At 45.0% G+C, this 21,181-nt stretch overlaps 1 protein-coding gene across 6 annotated transcripts in view; it reads left to right on the top strand.

The window, feature by feature from the left end:
• The first annotated feature begins 732 nt into the window (after positions 1-732).
• SPIRE1 (spire type actin nucleation factor 1) overlaps positions 733-21,181 on the top strand; it is a 200,979-nt gene continuing 180,530 nt past the window's right edge. For 3 of the 6 annotated variants that reach the window (XR_011379447.1, XM_017343991.2, XM_008261008.3), the window contains exon 1: positions 736-1,330. Coding sequence is in view for 4 of the 6 variants with exons in the window: in XM_017343991.2 (XP_017199480.1) it covers positions 1,003-1,330 (328 nt within the window). In the remaining 2 variants the exon portion in view is untranslated. Of the gene's footprint in view, positions 1,331-21,181 lie in introns of all 6 variants that reach the window. The other 3 variants (XR_007921864.2, XM_017343990.3, XM_070050511.1) reach the window with 3 other exon arrangements.

The raw sequence follows: 21,181 nt of genomic DNA, 5'->3' as shown, positions 1-21,181 counted from the left end.
TTAAACACCGAATGAGCAGCTGAGCTAACTGGGCTACCACGAACGCGGTTACGGGGACACGTGATCTTAGTGAGAGGTTGCACAAATGTTACAAATGAATCCGAAACGACGCGGAAACCGACGGCTGCAAGCCCAGATCCTGATTTAGGCTTTTGGGTGAAGTCAGTTAGCAAAACCTGGAAAGATCTCCGCCCTCCCTGAACTCTGGAGAGATTCAGTACACCAGAAACCTCACCATAGCAGAGCAGGGCACGAGGAACCACAGCGCCGGTGGTCCAGGCTGCGAGCCGAGAGGAGCCTCGGCGCCCAGGGGCCAGCGCACACGTCCTGGGCAGCCAGAGGCGAGGGGTTCTGCAGACCTGAACTGAGGCCGGGTTCAAGCTCCTAATGAGATCGTCGGGAAACCAGTCCCGGGCATGGACAGCGACTTCCCCGCTCCGCAGGGTGGCGACCCGCTGGACACGCTCAGGGCCCCAGCACAGCCGGCGGGGCGGAGTCCCCGACCGTGGGAACCCTCCTGACCGCGCGCCCCGCCCCGCCCCCCGCAGCGGCTCCCCCCACGCAGCCCCCGACTCCTCGTCCTCTCCGGACCACGCGCCACGCCTCCGGCGGCCCCTGACCCCGCGCCACGCGCCCCCCGGCCGCGCCCCCTCCCCGGCCCCCCACCCCTACCGAGCGCCCTCTCCGGACCGTGCGGCTGCCCCGAGGGCTGGGCGCGGGGCGGGGCGAGGCGAGGCGGGGCGGGGCGGGCGGACGCCATCGCGTAGCTACCGGCCGGCGGCGGCCTGGTCAAGACATCCGCGGCGTCCTCGCCGCCCTCCGCTCGCCTACGCCGCCCGGGCCTTCGCCTCGGTCCCCGGGGCGGCGCGCGCGGCCGGGTTGGGCGGCGGCAGCGGCGGCGGCTCGGGGCATGAGGAGGCGGCGTCGCGCGGAAACGATGCTGTGGAGCTGAGGAGACGCGGACACACGGCGCGGCGGCCAAGCGCAGCGCCTATCCGCGGGATGGCTCAGGCGGCCGGCCCGGCAGGCGGCGGGGAGCCGAGGGCCGACCCGGCGAGCGGCGAGGGGCCGCCGGAGGCCGGCGCGGCCGGGGGCACGGAGGACGCCCTGAGCCTGGAAGAGATCCTGAGGCTCTACAACCAGCCCATCAACGAGGAGCAGGCGTGGGCCGTGTGCTACCAGTGCTGCGGCTCCCTGCGCGCCGCGGCCGCCCGCCGCCGCCAGCCCCGCCGCCGCGTGCGCTCGGCCGAGCAGATCCGCATCTGGAGGGACGGCGCCGTCACCCTGGCGCCCGCCGCCGGCGACGAGGGAGAGCCGCCCCCCACTGCGGGTGAGCCCACCGGGCCCCTTCCACTCGCAATCCTCGGGCCCTCTCTTTTTTGCAGACTCTGAGCTCAGTCCTTTCGTCCCCGCGATCCTCCCCCTCCTACGGTGCGCCGTGGGCAGGACCCGGGCCTGGGGACGTGGGGAGGGCGGAGTGGATGCTGCGAGCAGGCAGAGCTCCGCGTCCGTCAGAGTCTCGGGCGGGGGCGGATGGCTGCACAAAGAGCTGGGAGGGGGCCTGGGGCGAGCCTGGGGTCGGCGCGGGCCTGCGCCCCCCACGGCAGGCGGTGGGTCCCACCGGCTGCTGCGCGGGCTTGTTCGGGGGAACGATGCGGGGCTGCGTGCTTTCCGGAGAAGCTGTGTGCGTAGTTCGTGCCTGGGCCGTGCGCTTGGGGCTGTGCCCGCCGTGTGCTGAGGGGCTGTGAAGTGTTCACGTGAGAGCTTGTCAAGGAGTCTTAGAAATCGCATCTTTAGGAAGGAATAACCAGCTAGTATTTTAAATCTGACACAATGCCTTCGGTTTGGCAGTGTGAAGAACTCTAAAGCCCTGAGAATTCTGGTATTTTTTGGAGAAAGGGGGAAATGGACTAAATAATGTTTAACTTGAGGTTCGAAAATATCACTTACGTATATGTTAACTTGTGTGTGTGTGTGTGTGTGTGATGGAAAGCAATCTTGTAAAAAATGGACAGGATGTTGAGTCGGAGAAAATGGGATTTCGTTCTGTCTGCCTAATGTAAATTCTGCCGGATAATCTCCTGAAGAGTGACATGCTCTAGCCAGGGGTTTACCCGAGTGCTCCTTGAAGAGCAGAAGACTGATAATAGGTTTCTCTTCTCCGTCTGTATTTAATTCCGTCTTTTGAGAGGCAAGTCTATTAAAAACACAGGCAAACAATCCACCTTCACTTTTAGAAAGTTGATGGAAGTGTCAAAATGCTTAAGGTGAAAGATGTAATTCAGAACTACTGAGATCGCATTTAATGAAAATTCTTATCTAAATTGATTAAACATTTTAGACTGTAGTTACCAGTTCTTCCAGTTCCCATGAAACATTTATGTGCTTCTCCTTTTTTATATAAGGTAAACAAATTTTTAGTGGCCAGTAAATAACATTTTTATTTACAACTAGCCTTTTTATGATTTTTGGGGGGAAATTCTTTTTTAAAATAGTTTTGTTGAGTAAATGATGTGCTTATTGCAGAAATTCTGAGAGAAAGAGAAAGAGATCTTCATCCGCTTCCATCCCCAAATGGCTCATCCCAGTCTCCCACATAGGTTCAGGGGCCCGAGCACTTGGACCATCTTCCACTGCTTTCCCAGGCCACAGCAGAGAGCTGGATCAGAAGGGGAACAGCTGCAACTCCAATCAGCGCGCCTGTATGCGATGCTGGTGTTGCAAGCGTAGCTTAACCAGCTATGCCACAAAGCCGGACCCTGCTGATTGCTTTTAGACTTGGACTTTATATTAGCGGGAAATAATTGCCATTGTAATTTATTAACTTCGTATTAAGATGGCACCAAAAGATGTATCCCAGGCTGTTCTGTGGGATTTAGTTGTCAAAGGGAAAAATTGGTTGTATTCAGCCTGCTTTTGGAAGCAGCATGGTTGCAGTAATTTCTGAAGAGGGCAGACAGCAAACTCCATTCCACGTTGTTTCTTGAACTTCATCCCAGTAGAGGGTAGTTTAGTTGTTAAAGACTGATTGACTTTTTTTTTTAATTAGAAGCTTGTATTGAAATGAAATTAGTATGAGTGATAGCATTCTGTCCTCAGTCTAATACACTGTAGTTACGGAGCGATAGCAGAGTTGTTTTCCAGAATCAATAGTAGAGTTGTAATCCACTCTCTCCTCCTTCGTTCTCCTCATGACCTCTGCTACCAGATGTGAAGAGGGCCTAATCAAAGTTGATGATATGGATAGTCTTGAGCTTTACAATATTGCTTATGGTAGTTTATTTCCTTTAGGATTGAAGGGTAGTTGTAGAACTATGGAAGATACAATGTTTTGTGGGTCATTGACTTTTTTTTTTAAAGATTTATTTATTTATTTGAAAGTCGGAGTTACACAGAGAGGAGAGGCAGAGAGAGAGAGAGACAGAGAGGTCTTCCATCCACTGGTTCACTCCCTAATTGGCTGCAGCTGCTGGAGCTGTGCTGATCCGAAGCCAGGAGCTTCTTCCAGGTCTCCCATGTGGGTGCAGGGGCCCAAGGACTTGGACCATCTTGTACTGCTTTCCCAGGCCATAGCAGAGAGCTGGATGGGAAGTGGAGCAGCCGGGACTTGAACTGACACCCATATGGGATGCCGGTGCTTCAGGCCAGGGCATTAACCCTCTGCGCCACAGCGCTGGCCCCTACTCTTAATTCTTTAAGAATGATGAATAATTTGGTATTGTGCATACTTGTATAAATTCTAAGAAAAAGTTGTATTCATAATATTTTCATTGTAAGCATTTTTTCATTGTAAGGTATGTGGCATGATTATATGTGTGTATATATATAGCAGCTTTTATAATTTGACTTGTTTTCCATTGATTTATTTTCTCAGTGCAGGTTTAGGGAAGTTCAGATAACTTGCTCAAAATCATACTGGTAACCCTAAATCAAATCCAGGTTTCCTTAAACCTTTAGGCCTTAAAGTATTGTGAAATGGGCCGGCGCCATGGCTCACTAGGCTAATCCTCCGCCTTGCGGCACCAGGACACCGGGTTCTAGTCCCGGTCGGGGCGCCGGATTCTGTCCCGGTTGCCCCTCTTCCAGGCCAGCTCTCTGCTGTGGCCAGGGAGTGCAGTGGAGGATGGCCCAAGTCCTTGGGCCCTGCACCCCATGGGAGACCAGGATAAGTACCTGGCTCCTGCCATCGGATCAGCACGGTACGCCAGCCATGGCGGCCATTGGAGGGTGAACCAACGGGAAAAGGAAGACCTTCCTCTCTCTCTCTCTCTCTCTCACTGTCCACTCTTCCTGTCCAAAAAAAAAAAAAAAAAAGTATTGTGAAATGAAACACATTTGGTTTGACTTTATATAATGATTCCTCCCCTTGATAACTGAGTAACCTTGAGGATTTGATCTCCCTGAGTTTAGCCTTTTCCTACGTAAGATCAAAAGATATCATTTTTCAGGGCTGGCGCTGTGGCATAGTGGGTAAAGCCACTATCTGCAGTGCTGGCATCCCATATAGGCACCGGTTCAAGTCCCAGCTGCTCCACTTCCGATCCAGCTCTCTGCTGTGGCCTGGGAAAGCATTAGAAGATGGCCCAAGTCCTTGGGACCCTGCACCTGCGTGGGAGACCGGGAAGAAGCTCCTGGCTCCTGCCTTCGGATTGGCTCATCTCTGGCCATTGTGGCCAGCTGGGGAGTGAGCCAGTGGATGAAGACCCCCACCCCCCCTCCCTCTCTCTTATAATTCTTTCAAATAAATAAATATTTTTAAAAATGTATCATTTTTCTCATGGGGCAGAGGTTTAAGTGAGGTAATACATGTAAAATGATGAAAAGACTACTTCTCTTCCTCTTCTGGTTCTGTGTAGCTTGCTTTTGTTAAAGGTTTATTTATTTATTTGAAAGGTAGAGAGAGAGAGAGAAGGGGATAGTATCTTCCATTTGCTGGCTCACTGCCCAAAATGGCGACAGTAGCCAGGGCTGGGCCAGGCTGAAGCCAGTAGCCTGGAACTCTGGATCTCCTGGGTGAGTGCAGGGACCCAAACACTTGGGCTGTCTTCTGCTGCTGCTTTCCCAGTGCACTAGCATGGAGCTGATTGGTCAGTGGAATAGCTGGGACTAAATCAGTGCTCACATGGGATGCCAGTCATAGGCCGTGGCTTAACCCACTGTGCTACAATGCTGGTCCTGGTCCTGTGTTGTTTTCATGTCATCATAGTGCCTCCAAACTAGCTATTCTTTATTTTCACTTAGAATTGGGACAGATGTCTTGTTATCAGGGTTTCTCAGTGTCAGCCGTGTTGACGTTTTTGGCTGGATAATTCTCTGTTGTGGCTCTGTCCTGTGCAGCATCTTGGCTCTGACCTGGATGCTAATAAACTCCTCCCTCTTAGTTGTGACCATAAAGAAGTTGCTGGGGGTAAGTGTTGTGGTGAATAGCTGTGACACTGACATCCTGTATCAGAGTGCTGGTTCCAGTCCTTGCTGTTCCGTTAACCTTCCAGCTCCTTGCTAATGTGCCTGGTAAAAAAGCAGAGGATGGCCCAGATGCTTGGGCTACTGCCACCCACATGGGAGACCTGGATGGAATTCCAGGCTGCTGGCTTCAGCCTGGATCAGGCTCAGTCTTTGAGGACATTTGGGGAGTGAACCAGTGGATGGAGTATCTCTTTTTTTTCTCTTTCCCCTATTCCCCTCTCTTTCAAATAAATAAATCTTTAACAAAAAGAAGTTGGCAGATGTTCTCTCAGGCAGGGGGGCAGAATTGTTTGTCTTGCATGCCACTGGTCTAGCCCATGATGGGTGGTGGTGCCCAGAGTTGTGCGCAGTGTGGAGAAATGGATCCTAGCCATAATCCTTAAGTGAGTGGATCCCTCTGCTGTCTCTGAATGAGTGGTGTTGGTTGTTGCCACTATCAGCAGTGTTACTCCATAAGACAAAAAGAGTACCTCAGCTGCTGTACTGACTTGTTTTGGGCCTGGTTGTAGTGGTATTTGATTTTAGTTCTTGTTTATTTAAACATTTTAAAAATTTATTTATTTGAAAGGTAAGGGGAGAGATGAACAGATAGAGAGCTCTCCTGTCTGCTGGTTCATTCTCTTGAATGGCCACAGCAGCTGGGCAAGCCAGGAGCTGAGAACTCAATCTAGGTTTCCCTCATGGGAGACAGACATTCAACTACCTGCGTTATCACTTCTGCTTCCCAGGGTGCACATTAGCAGGAGCAAAGCCTGCACTCTAACCTAGGCACTCTGATATGGGATATGGTTTAACCACTGTGCCAAAGGCCTGGTCCCTCTTGATTACACTTTTTGCTTATTTATTTAAGATTTATTTTTTCATTTACTTAAAAGTCAGGGCAAAAGAGAAAGTGAGTGAGTTTCCATTTGCTGGTTCATTCCCCAAATGGCTGCAACAGCCATGGCTGGTCCAAGCTGAATCCAGGAGCTGGGAGCTCTATTTTGGTTTTCCACATAGGTAGCAGGGGCCTAGGCACTTGGGCTATCCTCTGCTGCCTTTCCAGGCACATTAGCAAGCAGCTGGATGGGAAATGGAGCAGCCAAGACTGGAATCGGCACTCCAGTCTGGGATGCCGGCATCACAAGTATTAGCTTATCTGTGCCATGTGCTAGCCACATACTTTTTATTTTTTTTTTTTAAGATTTATATGGTTGGAAGGCAGAGTGACAGAGAGGGGGAGGGGGAGGGAGGGAGAAGACACACAGAGAGATAGCTTCCATCCATTGGTTCACTCCCCAAATAGCTGCAACAGACAGGTCTGGGCCAGACCAAAGCAAGGAGCCAGGAACTTTATTCTCGTCTGTTGCATGGGTAGAAGGGGCCCAAGCACTTGAGCCATTCTTTGCTGCCTTCCCAGGTTCATAAGTAGGGAGCTGAATCAGAAGTAAGTAGCTGAAACTGTAACCAGCTCTCCACAAGTGGCAGCTTAACCTGCTGCACCACAATATTGACTCCTACTTTTAACAGTGTTGATACATTCCAAAATAGTTACATTCAATTTGAATGAAGTAAATAGAAATACACTATTAGAAGAATGATGAAAATTAGAATAATGGTGTTGGAGGCATGGAAATGAAACCAATATTGGAAGAAAACAATGAAGATTAATTAATTTTAATTAGTATTTAATGTAGAGTATGGCTGTGAAAGTGGTGTGATATAGGACTGAAGGAGATAGAGTCAACATTAGCTCTTTAGATATGTTGAAAGTAAAAATATTTAATCAATTTAAATTGTGAATTAGGATCTCAAATTGGGCAGTATATTTTATTAAATATTTCTGAGGTGACAAGGAGATAAATTGTATAGAATCAAGAGACTTTATGGTTCTTTATCAGTGGCTTATTTAGCATCTTTGTTTTTCTCAATGTGGATGCAGTTGTAATCATAGTAAGACCTTGGTGTTTGGGGAGAGTTTATTAGACAGAGGTTGATGAAGTTTCTGCTTTCACACCCCTAAAGAACAAGTTAAAGACATCTGGCTCTGTAAATTCATCAGTATTCCTAACTGGCATTCACAGCACATTTTGGTGTAAAAAGTCTTTAGAAAGTAGTCATTGATGCAATTTAGATAATATTCTAGATGCTCAAAAGATTAAAATGTTTATTTTTCTAGCATACCATAAAGAATTGATGATAGCAGTAGTATTAGTGCTTATAATCATGCATGGCCTCAGCCCTTTCGACATAAATACCCATTTGACCCCAGTCATTTATTTCAAACCTTGGTTTCAGAATGTTGAAGTATCTTTAGTTTTAGATGTATAAAGAACATTTAAAAATTATGGCCACATCTTGGTTTTAGATAGTCTTGAGGTTGGTAGTAGGTTTTCCTGGGAGGAACAATGAACGTCTGTGTGCATACTAATAAGGGATCCCTTGAGAATGGTTTCTTGGTATAGGGAACATTCAGGCTTTGTTTGGGATTTGAAAAGAGGATATCAGCAGTCTAGCTTCTCAGCAGGTTGATGCTAATTTTGTGGGGAAATGGTCGTGAAATAATATTCTACTTGATTTCAAAGACAGTTTTTTTTGGAGAAGGTTGAAATACTGAAAATATATTTTAAAATATGATTTTTTGGTCTATTCTTGCTATATTTCTTTAGTGTTCACATCCTGATCATTAAATGAAAGGAATATACAAGGTATATGTATATGTGTTCAAGGGAGGTATTGGGGTGAATTTTGGAATTAGGGATTAGCAAGTAGCCTTATTAAAGTAATAAGAATTATCCTCTTTGTATAGTATATTCATATATGTCAGGGTCATTCAGTCTAACTTGCATGCTTGGAATTCCTAGTAGGTACAAGCAATGTTTTGGCTTCCAGGAGTGATGTAAAGATAAATACTAGGTAGTTATAGTCATTAAAGAGGAGAAAATAAAACATAAACACAGTGGTAAATTTACCATGAAGCTAGTATCTCTTAAACCTCGACCCCCTTCATTTATACAGGCTCCTTCTAAAACCCTGGGAGGGGCTTTAACAGGATGTTCATTTGCAAGATTAGAATGTTGTAGCCCTTGATAAGGTCACTACTGTGTTTGAATCTATTTGCCCTCTAGCATACTTCCGCTTGTTTTATTGTATAGGAGTGTCTGTGGCATTTTGGAAGAATTTTGGAATAATGCACTTGTAGTTTTTTATCTGTATTTCTACCTTTTGCTGAGGAAACAGTAGAAAGAGTCTAGTCACAGACAGGCATTGGTACTTAGTTGAGTTAGGAGCTGTCAGGAAACTTAGCCTAAGTATTTTGACTAAACTTTGTAAGAAAAATATCATTCATCTACCAAGGATTATATCTTGATTGAGAGTAACATGTTGCTTATTTTAAGTTCAGAATCTCCCTCCTGTCACTGGAGGCAGACCCCTTAACAGTCCCATCTGGATCACCATATGATATCGGAATATGGGGTGCCAATTATATTACCATGTGCTTATTAATAAATTTGAAATATTAATAAGCATTGTGGGCTCTTGCCTAATATTCAGAGAAGAATTCTGAATACTAGCACAAATGAATGAGGCAGTTTTTAAGCTTTTTATTCAATGGGAGAAATGCATAGGAGAGTGAGGGCCCTATATAAAAGAGAGGGAAATCTGAATTCATACTGAGTACCAGGAGCCCACCATGTGGAGGAGCATGTAGGCCAGAAAGCATGGAGCGTGTGGCCTTCAAGGCGCAGGGCAGCGCAGACCCGCAATGGCGAAAGAGGCAAAAGGCCAAAAAAAAGGACTGAGCCCACCGTGTTCCAGGCCCTTAATCCACTTCCAAAGGGGAGTGGTTAATTCACCTGATTGGCCAGTGGGCACACAGGTGTGGCCAGGTAGGGGCATTAGGTCACACAGGGGCGTGGTGAAGGCATGGCCTTCCAGCTCACAAACCTGATCAATTTTATCCTTTGTCCCTGCCTATAACAGCAATACTTCCAGTCCTGCTTTCATTTTCTTTCTTTCTTTTTTTTTTTTTTTTGACAGGCAGAGTGGACAGTGAGAGAGAGAGAGACAGAGAGAAAGGTCTTCCTTTGCCGTTGGTTCACCCTCCAATGGCCGCCGCGGCCGGCGCACTGCGGCCAGCGCACCGTGCTGATCCGAAGCCAGGAGCCAGGTGCTTCCTCCTGGTCTCCCATGTGGGTGCAGGGCCCAAGGACTTGGGCCATTATCCACTGCACTCCTGGCCACAGCAGAGAGCTGGCCTGGAAGAGGGGCAACCGGGACAGAATCCAGTGCCCTGACCAGGACTAGAACCCAGTGTGCTGGCGCCACAAGGCAGAGGATTAGCCTAGTGAGCTGCAGCGCCAGCCAAATCCTGCTTTCAAATAGTAGTATTAGAGCTATATATTCTAGTGCAAATATCTCATTTGCTTCCTGTTGATTAAGTAGAAAAAAAGATCCTCTACCAGATATTTGTTTAAAACTGAGAGAAATATCACCTGTTTCCAAAAATAGTGTTTTTTTTGTTTTGTTTTGTTTTGTTTTGTTTTGTTTTTTCTTTATATGAGAGGCAGAGAGGGACAGAGCTCCTGAGCTTCTTTGTGTCTGCTGGTTCACTTCCTAAATGCCTTCATGGGTGGAGCTGGGAATTCAACCCAGGTCTTCTACAGGGCTGACAGGAACCCAGTTACTTAAATCATCAGTGCTCTGCCTTCCAGGGTCTACATTGGCAGGAAGCTGGAGTCAGGAGCTGGAGCTAGTAATTGAACCCAGGTACTTTGATGCTAGGCTATAATTACTCCCTAGAGTGTCGCTGTGTATTGTTTTTATATAAACTTTTTGTTTTGGGATAATTTTAGATTTATGAAAAAGTTGCAAAGATAATGCAGAGAATACCCATGTACTCCTCACCTAGTATCCCTAATCTTAACATCCTATTGTGTATTTGTCAGAACTAAAAAGCTTACAATGATACTTTACTGATAACTGTTAACTACTAGTTTCATTTGCATTTCCCCGATTCTTGTCTTAATGTTCTCATTCTACTGCAGAAATTCTATCCAGAATGTCATATTTAGTCATCATGTTTCCTTGTAATTTCTGATGACCTTGACAGTCTTGAGGAGTACTGGTCAGGTGTTTTGTAAAATGTCCCTTAATTTAGGTTTGCTTGATATTTTCATGACTAGACTGGGGTTATGATTTCAGGGGAAGACTATCAGAGAGGTAAAGGGCCTGTACTGGAGCTTTTGATATTCACATGGCATCTCTGGCTATGTGAACTTTGATATTTGAGACTTGGTTGAGACAGTGTTTACCAAGGTTTCTTCCCTAAAAAGTTGTTATTTTCACTTTTTCTAAACTCTTTCTTTTAGAAATGACTCACTAAGTCCAGGCTGCATTCAAGGAGGAGGACTAGGTAATTAAGCTATCTCACTGAGGTGTGAAACGTCTACTTACTGTTATTTAGAATTCTGTAAGGAAGATGTCTGCTTTCTCCTCAATTACCCAGTCATTTTTTAAGAAAGATTTATTTATTTGCTTGGGAAGCGGAATTACAGAGAGAGGGAGAGATAGAGAGGTCTTCCATATGCTGGTTCATGCCTCCAATGGCTGCAGTGGTTGTGGCTGGGACAGGCCAAAGCCAGGAGCCAGGAGCTTCTTCTAGGCCTCCCACGTGGGTGCAGGGGCCCAAGCACTTGGGCCATCTTCCACTGCTTTCCCAAGCCCTTAGCAGGGTACTGGATTGGTGGTGGAGCAGCTGAGACTCTTACTGGTGCCCATATGGGATGCCGGCACTGCAGGCAGAAGCTTAGCCTACTATGCCATGGGGCTGGCCCTTTACTCAATCATTTTTTTTTTTTAAAGATTTATTTGAAAGGCAGAGTTAGGGAGAGACAGAGACAGAGAGCTCTTCCATCCATTGGTTCACTCCCCAAGTGGCAGCAACAACTGGGATTGGGCCAGGCCAAAGCCAGTAGCTGGGAACTTCATCTGGGTCTCTCATGTAATTAGCAGGGACCCAAATACTTGGGCCATCTTCTACCTTCCCCAGGTACATTCACAACGAGCTGATCTATAGCAGCCAGGACTTGAACCATTGTTCGTTCATATGGGATGTTGGCTTTTCAGGCAGCTGCTTAACTCTTAACTGGTTGCACCACTGTGGTGGCCCCATTCAGCCATTTCTTTATAAACAGTTTGGACTCCTGATAACTTACACTCTGATTGTTATACTTCTACATTATTTAATTGTTCAGATTGTTGCCACTGTGGCCATTAAACACCCCTTCAGATTGGCTCCTGGCAAGCAACGATAGAGCAATGTACCTAATTTGTTTTGTGGAGCATGTCCTTGCTTTCTGGTACCGCGTGATGTTTCAAGGCTTATATACTGTGTATTGCCTGATGCAGCCCTAGAATCAGCCATATTTTCAAGGAGCTCTAGCTTCTCTTATTGAAGAGTGGTATTTAGAAACCAAGATCTAGGCAACAAGTGGCACTTGTTGCCACTGGGGTTGTTTTGTTTTTAATGTGTAAGAAAAATTGAAATGTTAGAGTTTGGATATTTTTGTTTAATCTTGGTTAGATCTGGCAAGTATCTTGATTTTACTGGCATGCCTACAACTGTCTTTTTATTCCTTCATTTGTCAAACAGATATTATTGAATATCATAGAAACCAGTTGAATTGGGAGGAAAGCATCAGAAAGAAGAGATACCCAGGAACTGAAGCCAAAAGAGCCTATGTTGAGATGTCATATTGAATAGCCTGTAGCTGGGGGGGGGGGGGGTGTCCATTAAATGTAGCTTGGGGTCAGACATGGGTTGACTGAGGTATGTGGATGATCAAGAACTGATGGGGTGTTTGGTGTAGTGGTGGGATACTGCTTGGGATGCCCACACCCATATCAAAGTGCCTGGATTTGAGTCCTTGCTCCCCTTCCAATTCAGCTTCCTGTTGATACATACCTGGGAGGCAGCAAGTGATAGCTCAAATGCTTGGGTACTTGCCACCTGTGTGGGAGGCCTGGATTGAGTACATGCTCTTGGCTTTGGACTCAATAAAGAAAAAATTTTTAAAAGAATTGATTTGAAGGAGAACACCTCAAGATTATTGATCTCCCTTTTAAAAGTTGTTGTGGACAACCAGGCAGGAGGTGTCCCTAAAGCCGTAGCACAACCATGTAGAATATTGCTGATCAACCACATTTGAAAGTTCTCTGTTTTGTACATGTGTGTTTTCATTAGTGCTCTCAAATGCAATGTGGAAAGAATATACTGTCTATTCATAAAGTGATCTAATATGCCTATTAAGAGATGAAGACAAAGTATGATTGGAAAAAGTGTTGAATAAGCATGTTTTAGTGTTACCTGGGATCGTGCTTATTTTAGGGATCAACAAAATAGTGTTGTATATAGAGCAATGCACCTAATTGGGAAAGGTAGTGATATTTTCCCTAATTTTAATTTCTGTAAAGTTACTTCTTAAAAGTATGTATGTATGTATGTATGTATATACTTGAAAAGCAGAGTGACAGAGCCCTCCCATCTGCTGGTTGACTCCCCCAGGGCCAGGCTGAATTCAGCCAGGAGCTAGAAACTCAGCCCTCCCAGGGTCTTCACTGGCAGAAAGCTGGAGTCAGGAACTGGACCCGGGCATTGAACCAAGGTGTTCTAATGTGGAATGGAGGCGCCTTATCATCTTAACCATAGGCGCCCTTGTTTGAAGTTTTTAGCTGTTTCAAATAATACTGCTTGAACAGTCTTGAATATATGTAAGCACTTCTGTTGGACATGTATGAGTAGGATTGTAAGACTGTAGGCTAATTGTCTTGTTAACAGCAGTAGATATTGCTGAGCAGTTTTCCAAAGTGCTTGTTTCATTTTGCCTTTCTTACCAGCAGTGTATCCTGTTGCTTCACATCCACTCCAATACTTGGAAATGTCTTTTTAAAAGTTCAGCTGAGTATGTAATGAGTACGTAACTCATTCTGATGAGTATGTAATAGTTAAGATTTATTTTATTTATTTGAGAGAGAGAGAGAGAGAGAAAGAAAGAAAGAAAGAAAGAAAGAAAGAAAGAAAGAGAAAGTAAGAGGTCTTCTATCCACTGGTTCACTCCCCAAATGGTCATAATGGCCAGAACTGAGCCAATCCAAAGCCAGGAGCCAGAAGCTTCTTCCCGGTCTCCAGTGCAGGTGCAGGAGCCCAAGAACTTGGGCCATCTTCCACTGCTTTCCCAGACCATCAACAGGGAGCTGGATCAGAAGTGGAGCAGCCAGGACTCAAATCAGTGCCCATATCAGCTGGCACCGTAGGCCGGGGCTTTTAACCCGCTGAGCCACAGTGCTAGGCCCTCTCAATGTGGTTTTAAATTGCATTTATTTCATGCCTAATCATGTTGAGTACCTTTTCATATGTTTATTGGCCATGCCAGTATCTCTTTTGGAAATTTCTGTTTAAGTCATTTGGTTATTTTTCTATTTTGGGGGGGGGGTTAAAAGTTGCAATTTTAATTATTTAATAGCATTAATTACATTCACAATGATGTACTGACATCACCACTATCTGTTTCCAGAATTTTTCATCACCCTAAACAGAAACTACTCATTAGGCAATACCTGCCCATTTCCTCTTCTTCCCAACTTTTAGTAACCTTTAATCTACTGTTGTAGATTTTGTACAAAATTTTTTTGTTGATTTGAAAGGCAGAGTGTCTGGGAGACAAACACACACACACAAACACAGACAAATTGAGAGAGCAATCCATCTTCTATCTGGTGGTTCACTCCCTAAATGCTCACAACAGCCTGGAGCCAGGAACTCCATCTAGCTCTCCTGACAGGAACTTAAGTATTTGGGCCATCATGTGCTACATCATAAATGTATTAGCAGGAAGCACAAAGTAGCCAGGATTCCAAACAGTCACTCCCAAATGGGATGCAGATGTCCTAAGTGGTGGTTTAACCTGTCAAGCTGCAATGCCTGTCTTGGTCCCTGAATGTTTTTTATAGGCTTTGATTTTTACATATCTGTATGAGCCATTTTCCTGTTACATGTATTACAGATATCTTAAACTGTGGCTTGTTAATGGTGTGGTTTTGATGAAAGATGCTTTCATATATCACTTTTTTTTTTTTTTTTGACAGGCAGAGTGGACAGTGAGAGAGAGAGAGAGACAGAGAGAAAGGTCTTCCTTTTGCCGTTGGTTCACCCTCCAATGGCCGCCATGGCTGGCACGCTGCGGCTGGCACACCGTGCTGATCCGAAGCCAGGAGCCAGATGCTTCTCCTGGTCCCATGGGGTATAGGGCCCAAGCACTTGGGCCATTATCCACTGCCTTCCCGGGCCACAGCAGAGAGCTGGCCTGGAAGAGGGGCAACCGGGACAGAATCTGGCGCCCCGACCGGGACTAGAACCCGGTATGCCGGTGCCACTAGGTGGAGGATTATCCTATTGAGCCGCAGCGCCGGCCCATATATCACATTTTTATTGAATTCAAATATCTTTGCTGTTTTGTGACTTCTTTGACCTATGGATTAGTTTGTTATTTTTTGCTTATATAGTGAGTCTATATTATTAGATGAATACAAATTTAAATAATTTATTATGATTATATGGATTCATATCCATGTCCTTTGATTAATGTTTATATATTAATTTTTATAATTTTACTTTAAACTTTTTTGGAAAATACTTATTTGAAAGGCAGAGTTACAGAAAGAGAGAGGGAGAGAACAGAGAGAAAGAGAGATCTTCCATCTGCTGGTTCACTTCCCAAGTGGTCACAACAACCAAGTCTGGGCCCGGCTGAAGCCAGGAGCCACCCATGTGCAGGGGCCCAAGGATTTGGGCCATCTTCTGCTGCTTTCCCAGGCATATTAACAAGTTGCTGGATTGAAAGTAGAGCAGCCAAGACTATATCCTATGTGGGATGCTGGTGCTGGAGGCCATGGTTTAATCTGTTGTACTATAGCGCTGGCCCCAACTTTCAACTTTTTTTAAAAAAAATTATTTATTTATTATTTGAAAGGCAGAGTTACAGAGGTAGAAGCAGAGAGAGAGGTCTTCCATCCATCTGCTGGTTCACTCCCCAAATGACTGCAACAGCCGGAGCTGTGCCGATCCAAAGCCAAGAGCCAGAAGCTTCCTCCAGGTCTCCCATGCAGGTGCAGGGGCCCAAGGACTTGGGCCATCTTCTTCTGCTTTCCCAGGCCATAGCAGAGAGCTGGATTGGAAGTGGAGCAGCCGGGACTCGAACTGGTGCCCATATGGGATGCTGGCACTGCAGGAGGCAGCTTTACCCACTACGCCACAGTGCCAGCCCCTACAATTAATTTATTATAACCATTTTATTTATGACTGATTTTATTTATGACCATTTCAGTAGATAATAGATTGCCACATTAAAGTGGATGGAAACATCAGAGGAAGGAAGATTTTGGCTAAACTGATCTAACAGGATTTTTGTTGAAGACAAGCCAGGATGATGAGACATCTGTGAACATTATTGAACAAGTCTTTTGGTGAACAAATGTAGCATCTGTGTTGAATATATATTTACCTAAAAGTGCAGTTTCTAGCTTATTGCCACAAGTTTTTCAAAGTGATTGATTGTACCTCACAAACTTTTTTTTTTTTTTTAAAGATTCTTTTATTTATTTGGAAGGCAGAGCCACAGAGAGGCAGAGGCAGAGAGAGAGAGAGAGAGAGAGAGAGAGAGAGGTCTCCCATCCACTGTTCAACTCCCCAGGTTGCCGCAATGGCTGGAGCTGCGCTAATCTGAGGCCAGGAGCCAGGAGCTTCTTCTGGGTCTCCCACTCGGGTGCAGGGGCCCAAGCAATTGGGTTATCTTCTACTGCTTTCCCAGGCCATAGCAGAGAGCTGGATGGCAGTGGAGCAGCCCGGACTTGAACCAACACCTGTATGGGACACTGGCACTGCAGACAGCAGCCTCACCTGCTACACCACAGTGCCAGCCCCACAAACTTTTAAAATTATAACCAATCTAGGGCATTTATGTAAATTTAGATTACTGTTAATAGTGTATATTTCAGAATTGCTAAAAGAGAGAAAGTTTTAAATGTTCTTACCACAAAGAATTTATAAATGCTTAAGGTGATGGATATGCTTATTATTCTGATTTTATCATTCCACAATGTATATATGTATGAAAACACAATTTTGTACCCCTAAACATATGATTTGTCAATTAGAAATAAAGCTAGAAAATTGTGTCAGGTGTCTGGAGGAGTTATATTCCTGATTATAACAGGACCTGCTATTATTTAGCTTTTGAAAACTGTGACACTCAGGTCTTTTTATATTGTTGGTACTAATGCATTATTTGAAAAATTGATGTATTGTCTTTTCCCCCTCATATGTTCCACTTTCTCTTCCACTTCCAATCAGGAGCCAGATTCCTTTGCTGTCTTGTACTTTTTTTAAATTAAAAAAAAAATTTTTTTTTTTTTTTGACAGGCAGAGTGGACAGTGAGACAGAGACAGAGAGAAAGGTCTTCCTTTGCCGTTGGTTCACCCTCCAATGGCTGCAGCGCTGCGGCTGGCACATCGCGCTGATCCGAAGCCAGGAGCCAGGTGCTTCTCCTGGTCTCCCATGTGGGTGCAGGGCCCAAGGACTTGGGCCATCCTCTACTGCACTCCTGGGCCATAGCAGAGAGCTGGCCTGGAAGGGGGGCAACTGGACAGAATCTGGTGCCCCGACCGGGACTAGAACCCAGTGTGCCAACGCTGCAAGGCGGAGGATTAGCCTATTGAGCCGCGGCGCCAGCTGCTGTCTTGTACTTCTGAGAGAGAAATACGTAGGTTGGGGTATGTATAATTGATGGGTAGTGAGGATGCCACTAAGAGTTACCATAGATACCTGGTCCTAAGTGTAGCCATATCCTCTTAGATTTCTAGTGAACATATTATGTTAGCAGAATCCTTGTTAAATGATTTTATTTTATTCAATTTACTAATAGATACATGCCTTCTGGGTGCACTGTGCTAGATGTTGAAGATACAAAGAGATATAAAGTGCATCCATACCTTCAGGGAGCTCATAGATGCATAAACAGTTGTGATACAGTGTAATAGTTTCAGAGCAGTAGAGATATGTTTAGAAAATTATGAGAGCCTAGATAACGGAGTGACTGACTTTGCCTGTTGACAATAGGTAAGTTTCACAGAGGAAATTTAGTTTCTGGGGGTCTTAAGGAATAAGAAGTGGGATGAAAGGAAGGCCTTGTAAGGCAGAAGAGATATAAAAATGTAAAAGGCATCATAATTCTACTTAGAAGATGGATGATAAATGCCACCCACTTGCCAATAACAAGCATACACTGTTGATCAGTCATCACATTCTTGCTGCTGAGTTTATAAACAGACTCAGAGTATCAACAGGATGCTTCAGGTAGTCCCTACCAATTATTTGAAGTTGGCACGGGAGATTAAACCTGTTTGTCTCCTCTGCAGTGGGCGTTCACTGTGCCTGGAGCATAGGATGTGTGTGGGAGTGGTGGAGAGTGAGACATGCTAGAAAGGCGTGTTAGCTGGGATCGGGTTATGAAGGAATTTGTGTGACTGTTGAGTTTCTATTTATAGGCTATAAAGAGTACTGGGAGCCAGATACACATTTTCAGCAGCAAATGTTGGAAGTAGATTACCCTTTATAGAAGGATGACCCTGCAGGCTTTGTGGAAGATGTATTGAATTGGGCAAAACTGAAGGTCAACACAGTGGGCACCACACACTATCTTTAGATCTTAGTAGCCTTTAACTTGCTAAGCCAGTTAGGGGTATTACTGCCTGGAGAGAATAGAGGGCTGAACTAGGGCAGTAGGAATGGAGAGAAAGAGGCAGATTAGAGTGATTTATGGGGCCTGGTATTGTGGCACAGCAGGTTAAGCCTCCGCCTGCGATGCTGGCATCTGATATGGGCACCAGTTCCAGATCCGCTGCTTCACTTCCGATCCAGCTCCCTGCTAATGCACCTGGGAAAGCAGCAGAAGGTGGCACAACTGCTTGTGCTCCTGGACCCACGTGAGACCCACAAGAAGCTCCTGGCTTCAGCCCAGCCCCAGCCATTGCAGCCAGTTGGGGAGTGAACCAGTAGATGGAAGTTCTCTCTGTTGCTCTGTCTCTTTTCCTTTCTCTGTAACTCTGCCTTTCAAGTAAATGAAAAATAAATCTTAAAAAAAAACAACTGGAGACTTTAAAAAGTGATTTAGGAAATAGTTTTTGATGTGTGTGGGTGTGAAAAGATGAAGGAGTCTTCAAAGGTTCTCAGACTGTCTAGGTGCCTACTTGATAGGGAAGGCAGGAGGGGCAGGTTTTGGTGGGAAGATAATGACTTATACTTGTTGGAGATTACACTGACCTGAAAAATATTTTTCCTATGGAGTCATGTTGATTCCTTCCAGTTCCTTTGCTCTTTCAGACGGTTGTAAATTCACTGTTTAATGTCACATAGTAACCTGGAAAGAATATGAGAACTAGCTGCAGAAGATAAGGTTTGATTCTTACTTTGATATTTCTTGTAGTTATAAACTCAAACAAGGGATTTAACTTTTCTATTTTTTAAACTTTTTTTTCTTTTCTTTTTTTAAAGATTTTATTTATTTATTTGAGAGGCAGAGTTACAGACAGTGAGAGGGAAAGGAGACAGAAAGGGAAGACCTTTCACTCCCCAAATGGCTGCAACTCTCAGAGCTGCGCCGATCCGAGGCCAGGAGCCAGGAGCTTCCTCCAGGTCTCTCACATGTTCTCAGGGGCCCAAGGATTTGGGCCATCTTCTGTTTTCCAGGCCATAGCAGAGAGCTGGATCAGAAATGGAGCAGCTGGGACTAGAACTGGCGCCCATATGGGATGCCAGCACTTCAGGCAGAGGATTAACCCACTGCACCACAGTGCTGGCTCCTGTTTTCTTTATCCGTGAAATGGAAGTAAAATTTATCCAGCCCTCCTTACTTTTTTTTTCTTTCTGGATTTATTTACTTGAAAGGCAGAATGATAGAGAGTAAGAAGGAAAAGAAGAAAGAAAGAGATCTTCCATTTGCTGGTTCATTCCCCAGATAATCCCAATAGCCAGAGGCTGGACCAGGCCAAAGCCAGGATCTAGGAACTCCATCCTGGCCTTCCATGTGGATGGCAGGGACTCATGTGCTTGAACAATCAATCACCTGCTGCCTCCCAGGATGCATTAGTAGGAAGGTAGGAAGTTGCATGGGAACTGGAGCAGCCAGGACTTGAACTGACATTCCTGTATGGGACATGGATGTCCCAAGCAGTGCCACGTACCCGCCCCTATCCAGCCCTTCTTTAACTGTGATGATAAATGAGGACCTGTATGTGGGGCATTTTGTGAGCTCTCATAGACTGTACAAGTGTGTTTTTACTGAGCCATTCTGACTCTTTATAAGAGGATGATTATTTCAAAGTTCTCTGATTCAAGATGGATAAATTGTAAAACAGTAATTAACATGGGTTTGGAGGACCATAAAATGAACTTGAGGTTGAACAAGTCAGAGATGTAGGTACTCTTGCTATCATGTACATTCTGTTTGCATTTTAGAAGAGATTATGATGGATTGTGGAGAGTTTTTTGTAGGCTACCAGAGAAGTTAATTAGTGTGTGACCATTGTTGTTAGTTTTGACCGATTGCCTTTTTTTTTTTTTTTTTTTTGTAATAGTTATTTATTTGAAAGGCAGAGTTACAGAGAGAGGGAGAGACAGACCTTTCATCTGCTGGTTCATTCCCCAGATGGCTGTAACAGCTAGGGCTAGGCCAGGCCAAAGCCAGGAGCTTCATTCAGGTCTCCCATATGGGTGCAGGGACCCAAGAACTTGGGCCATCATTTGCTGTTTTCCCAGGCACTTTAGCAGGGAGCTGGATTGGAAGTAGAACAGCTGGGACTTGAACCGGCACCTATATGGGATGCTGATGCTGCAGATGGTGGCTTAATCCACTGAGCCACAGTGCCAGCCCCTCTACATTTCTTTACCTGGCTAAAGTGGGAAGCTTATGCTCAGCAACCTGTAAAATACAATTAAATGAATTGTATACATTGATGATTCAGGGGATTCTTTTATGTTTTTAAGTGGCTGCAAAGCTTAAAAACAAACAATTATCTTTTTTTTTTCTTTGGCCTACCATTATTGGTCATGAGCAATGTACAGTAAACCCAAGAGATACTTAGCAAAATTTACTTTTAGTATTCCTTAACATTCCCCGTAAGTGCTGACCCCTTGCTTCACTTTGGCACCTGTTGATTCCTATTTGTCCTCCTATTAAGCTAGGAGAGACTAAGACAGCTGGGCTATGTCAGCATTCTGGGCAGCTGGTCTCAGTTCTTGTCTCCTTACTGTAGTACCCCAGTGCTTTTCAGGTATGGGCTTCAGATCAGCATATAGTGTGTTTGATGTATATAACACAAGTGAGGATTAATTATAAGTATTAATGAGATATTTCAATGGTAGTTTATTTTTTAGAGTTTAAAAGAGCATTTGGGCATTGGTTTGGATGGCATGTGTTTTAGAAATGTCCAGGGGAGTTCGGATGCCTTTTGTCTTTTAATTCATTTTCTGGCCAATCATAGTATTTCCCTTTAGGTTGGGATTCTTGTAAAGACAATTGTCGAAGTATCTAAATGAAGTTTTCAACTAGAGTTGTTCAGTGTAAGGAGATGAGAAAAACTGTATTAACAGAATCATTGATAGAAAGAGAGTTGCTGATT

The sequence above is a fragment of the Oryctolagus cuniculus genome, chromosome 10, assembly GCF_964237555.1.
Source record: "Oryctolagus cuniculus chromosome 10, mOryCun1.1, whole genome shotgun sequence".
Taxonomy (NCBI): domain Eukaryota; kingdom Metazoa; phylum Chordata; class Mammalia; order Lagomorpha; family Leporidae; genus Oryctolagus; species Oryctolagus cuniculus.
The sequence above is the reverse complement of the archived record's forward strand: the minus strand, read 5'-3'. Positions and strand labels throughout refer to the sequence as shown.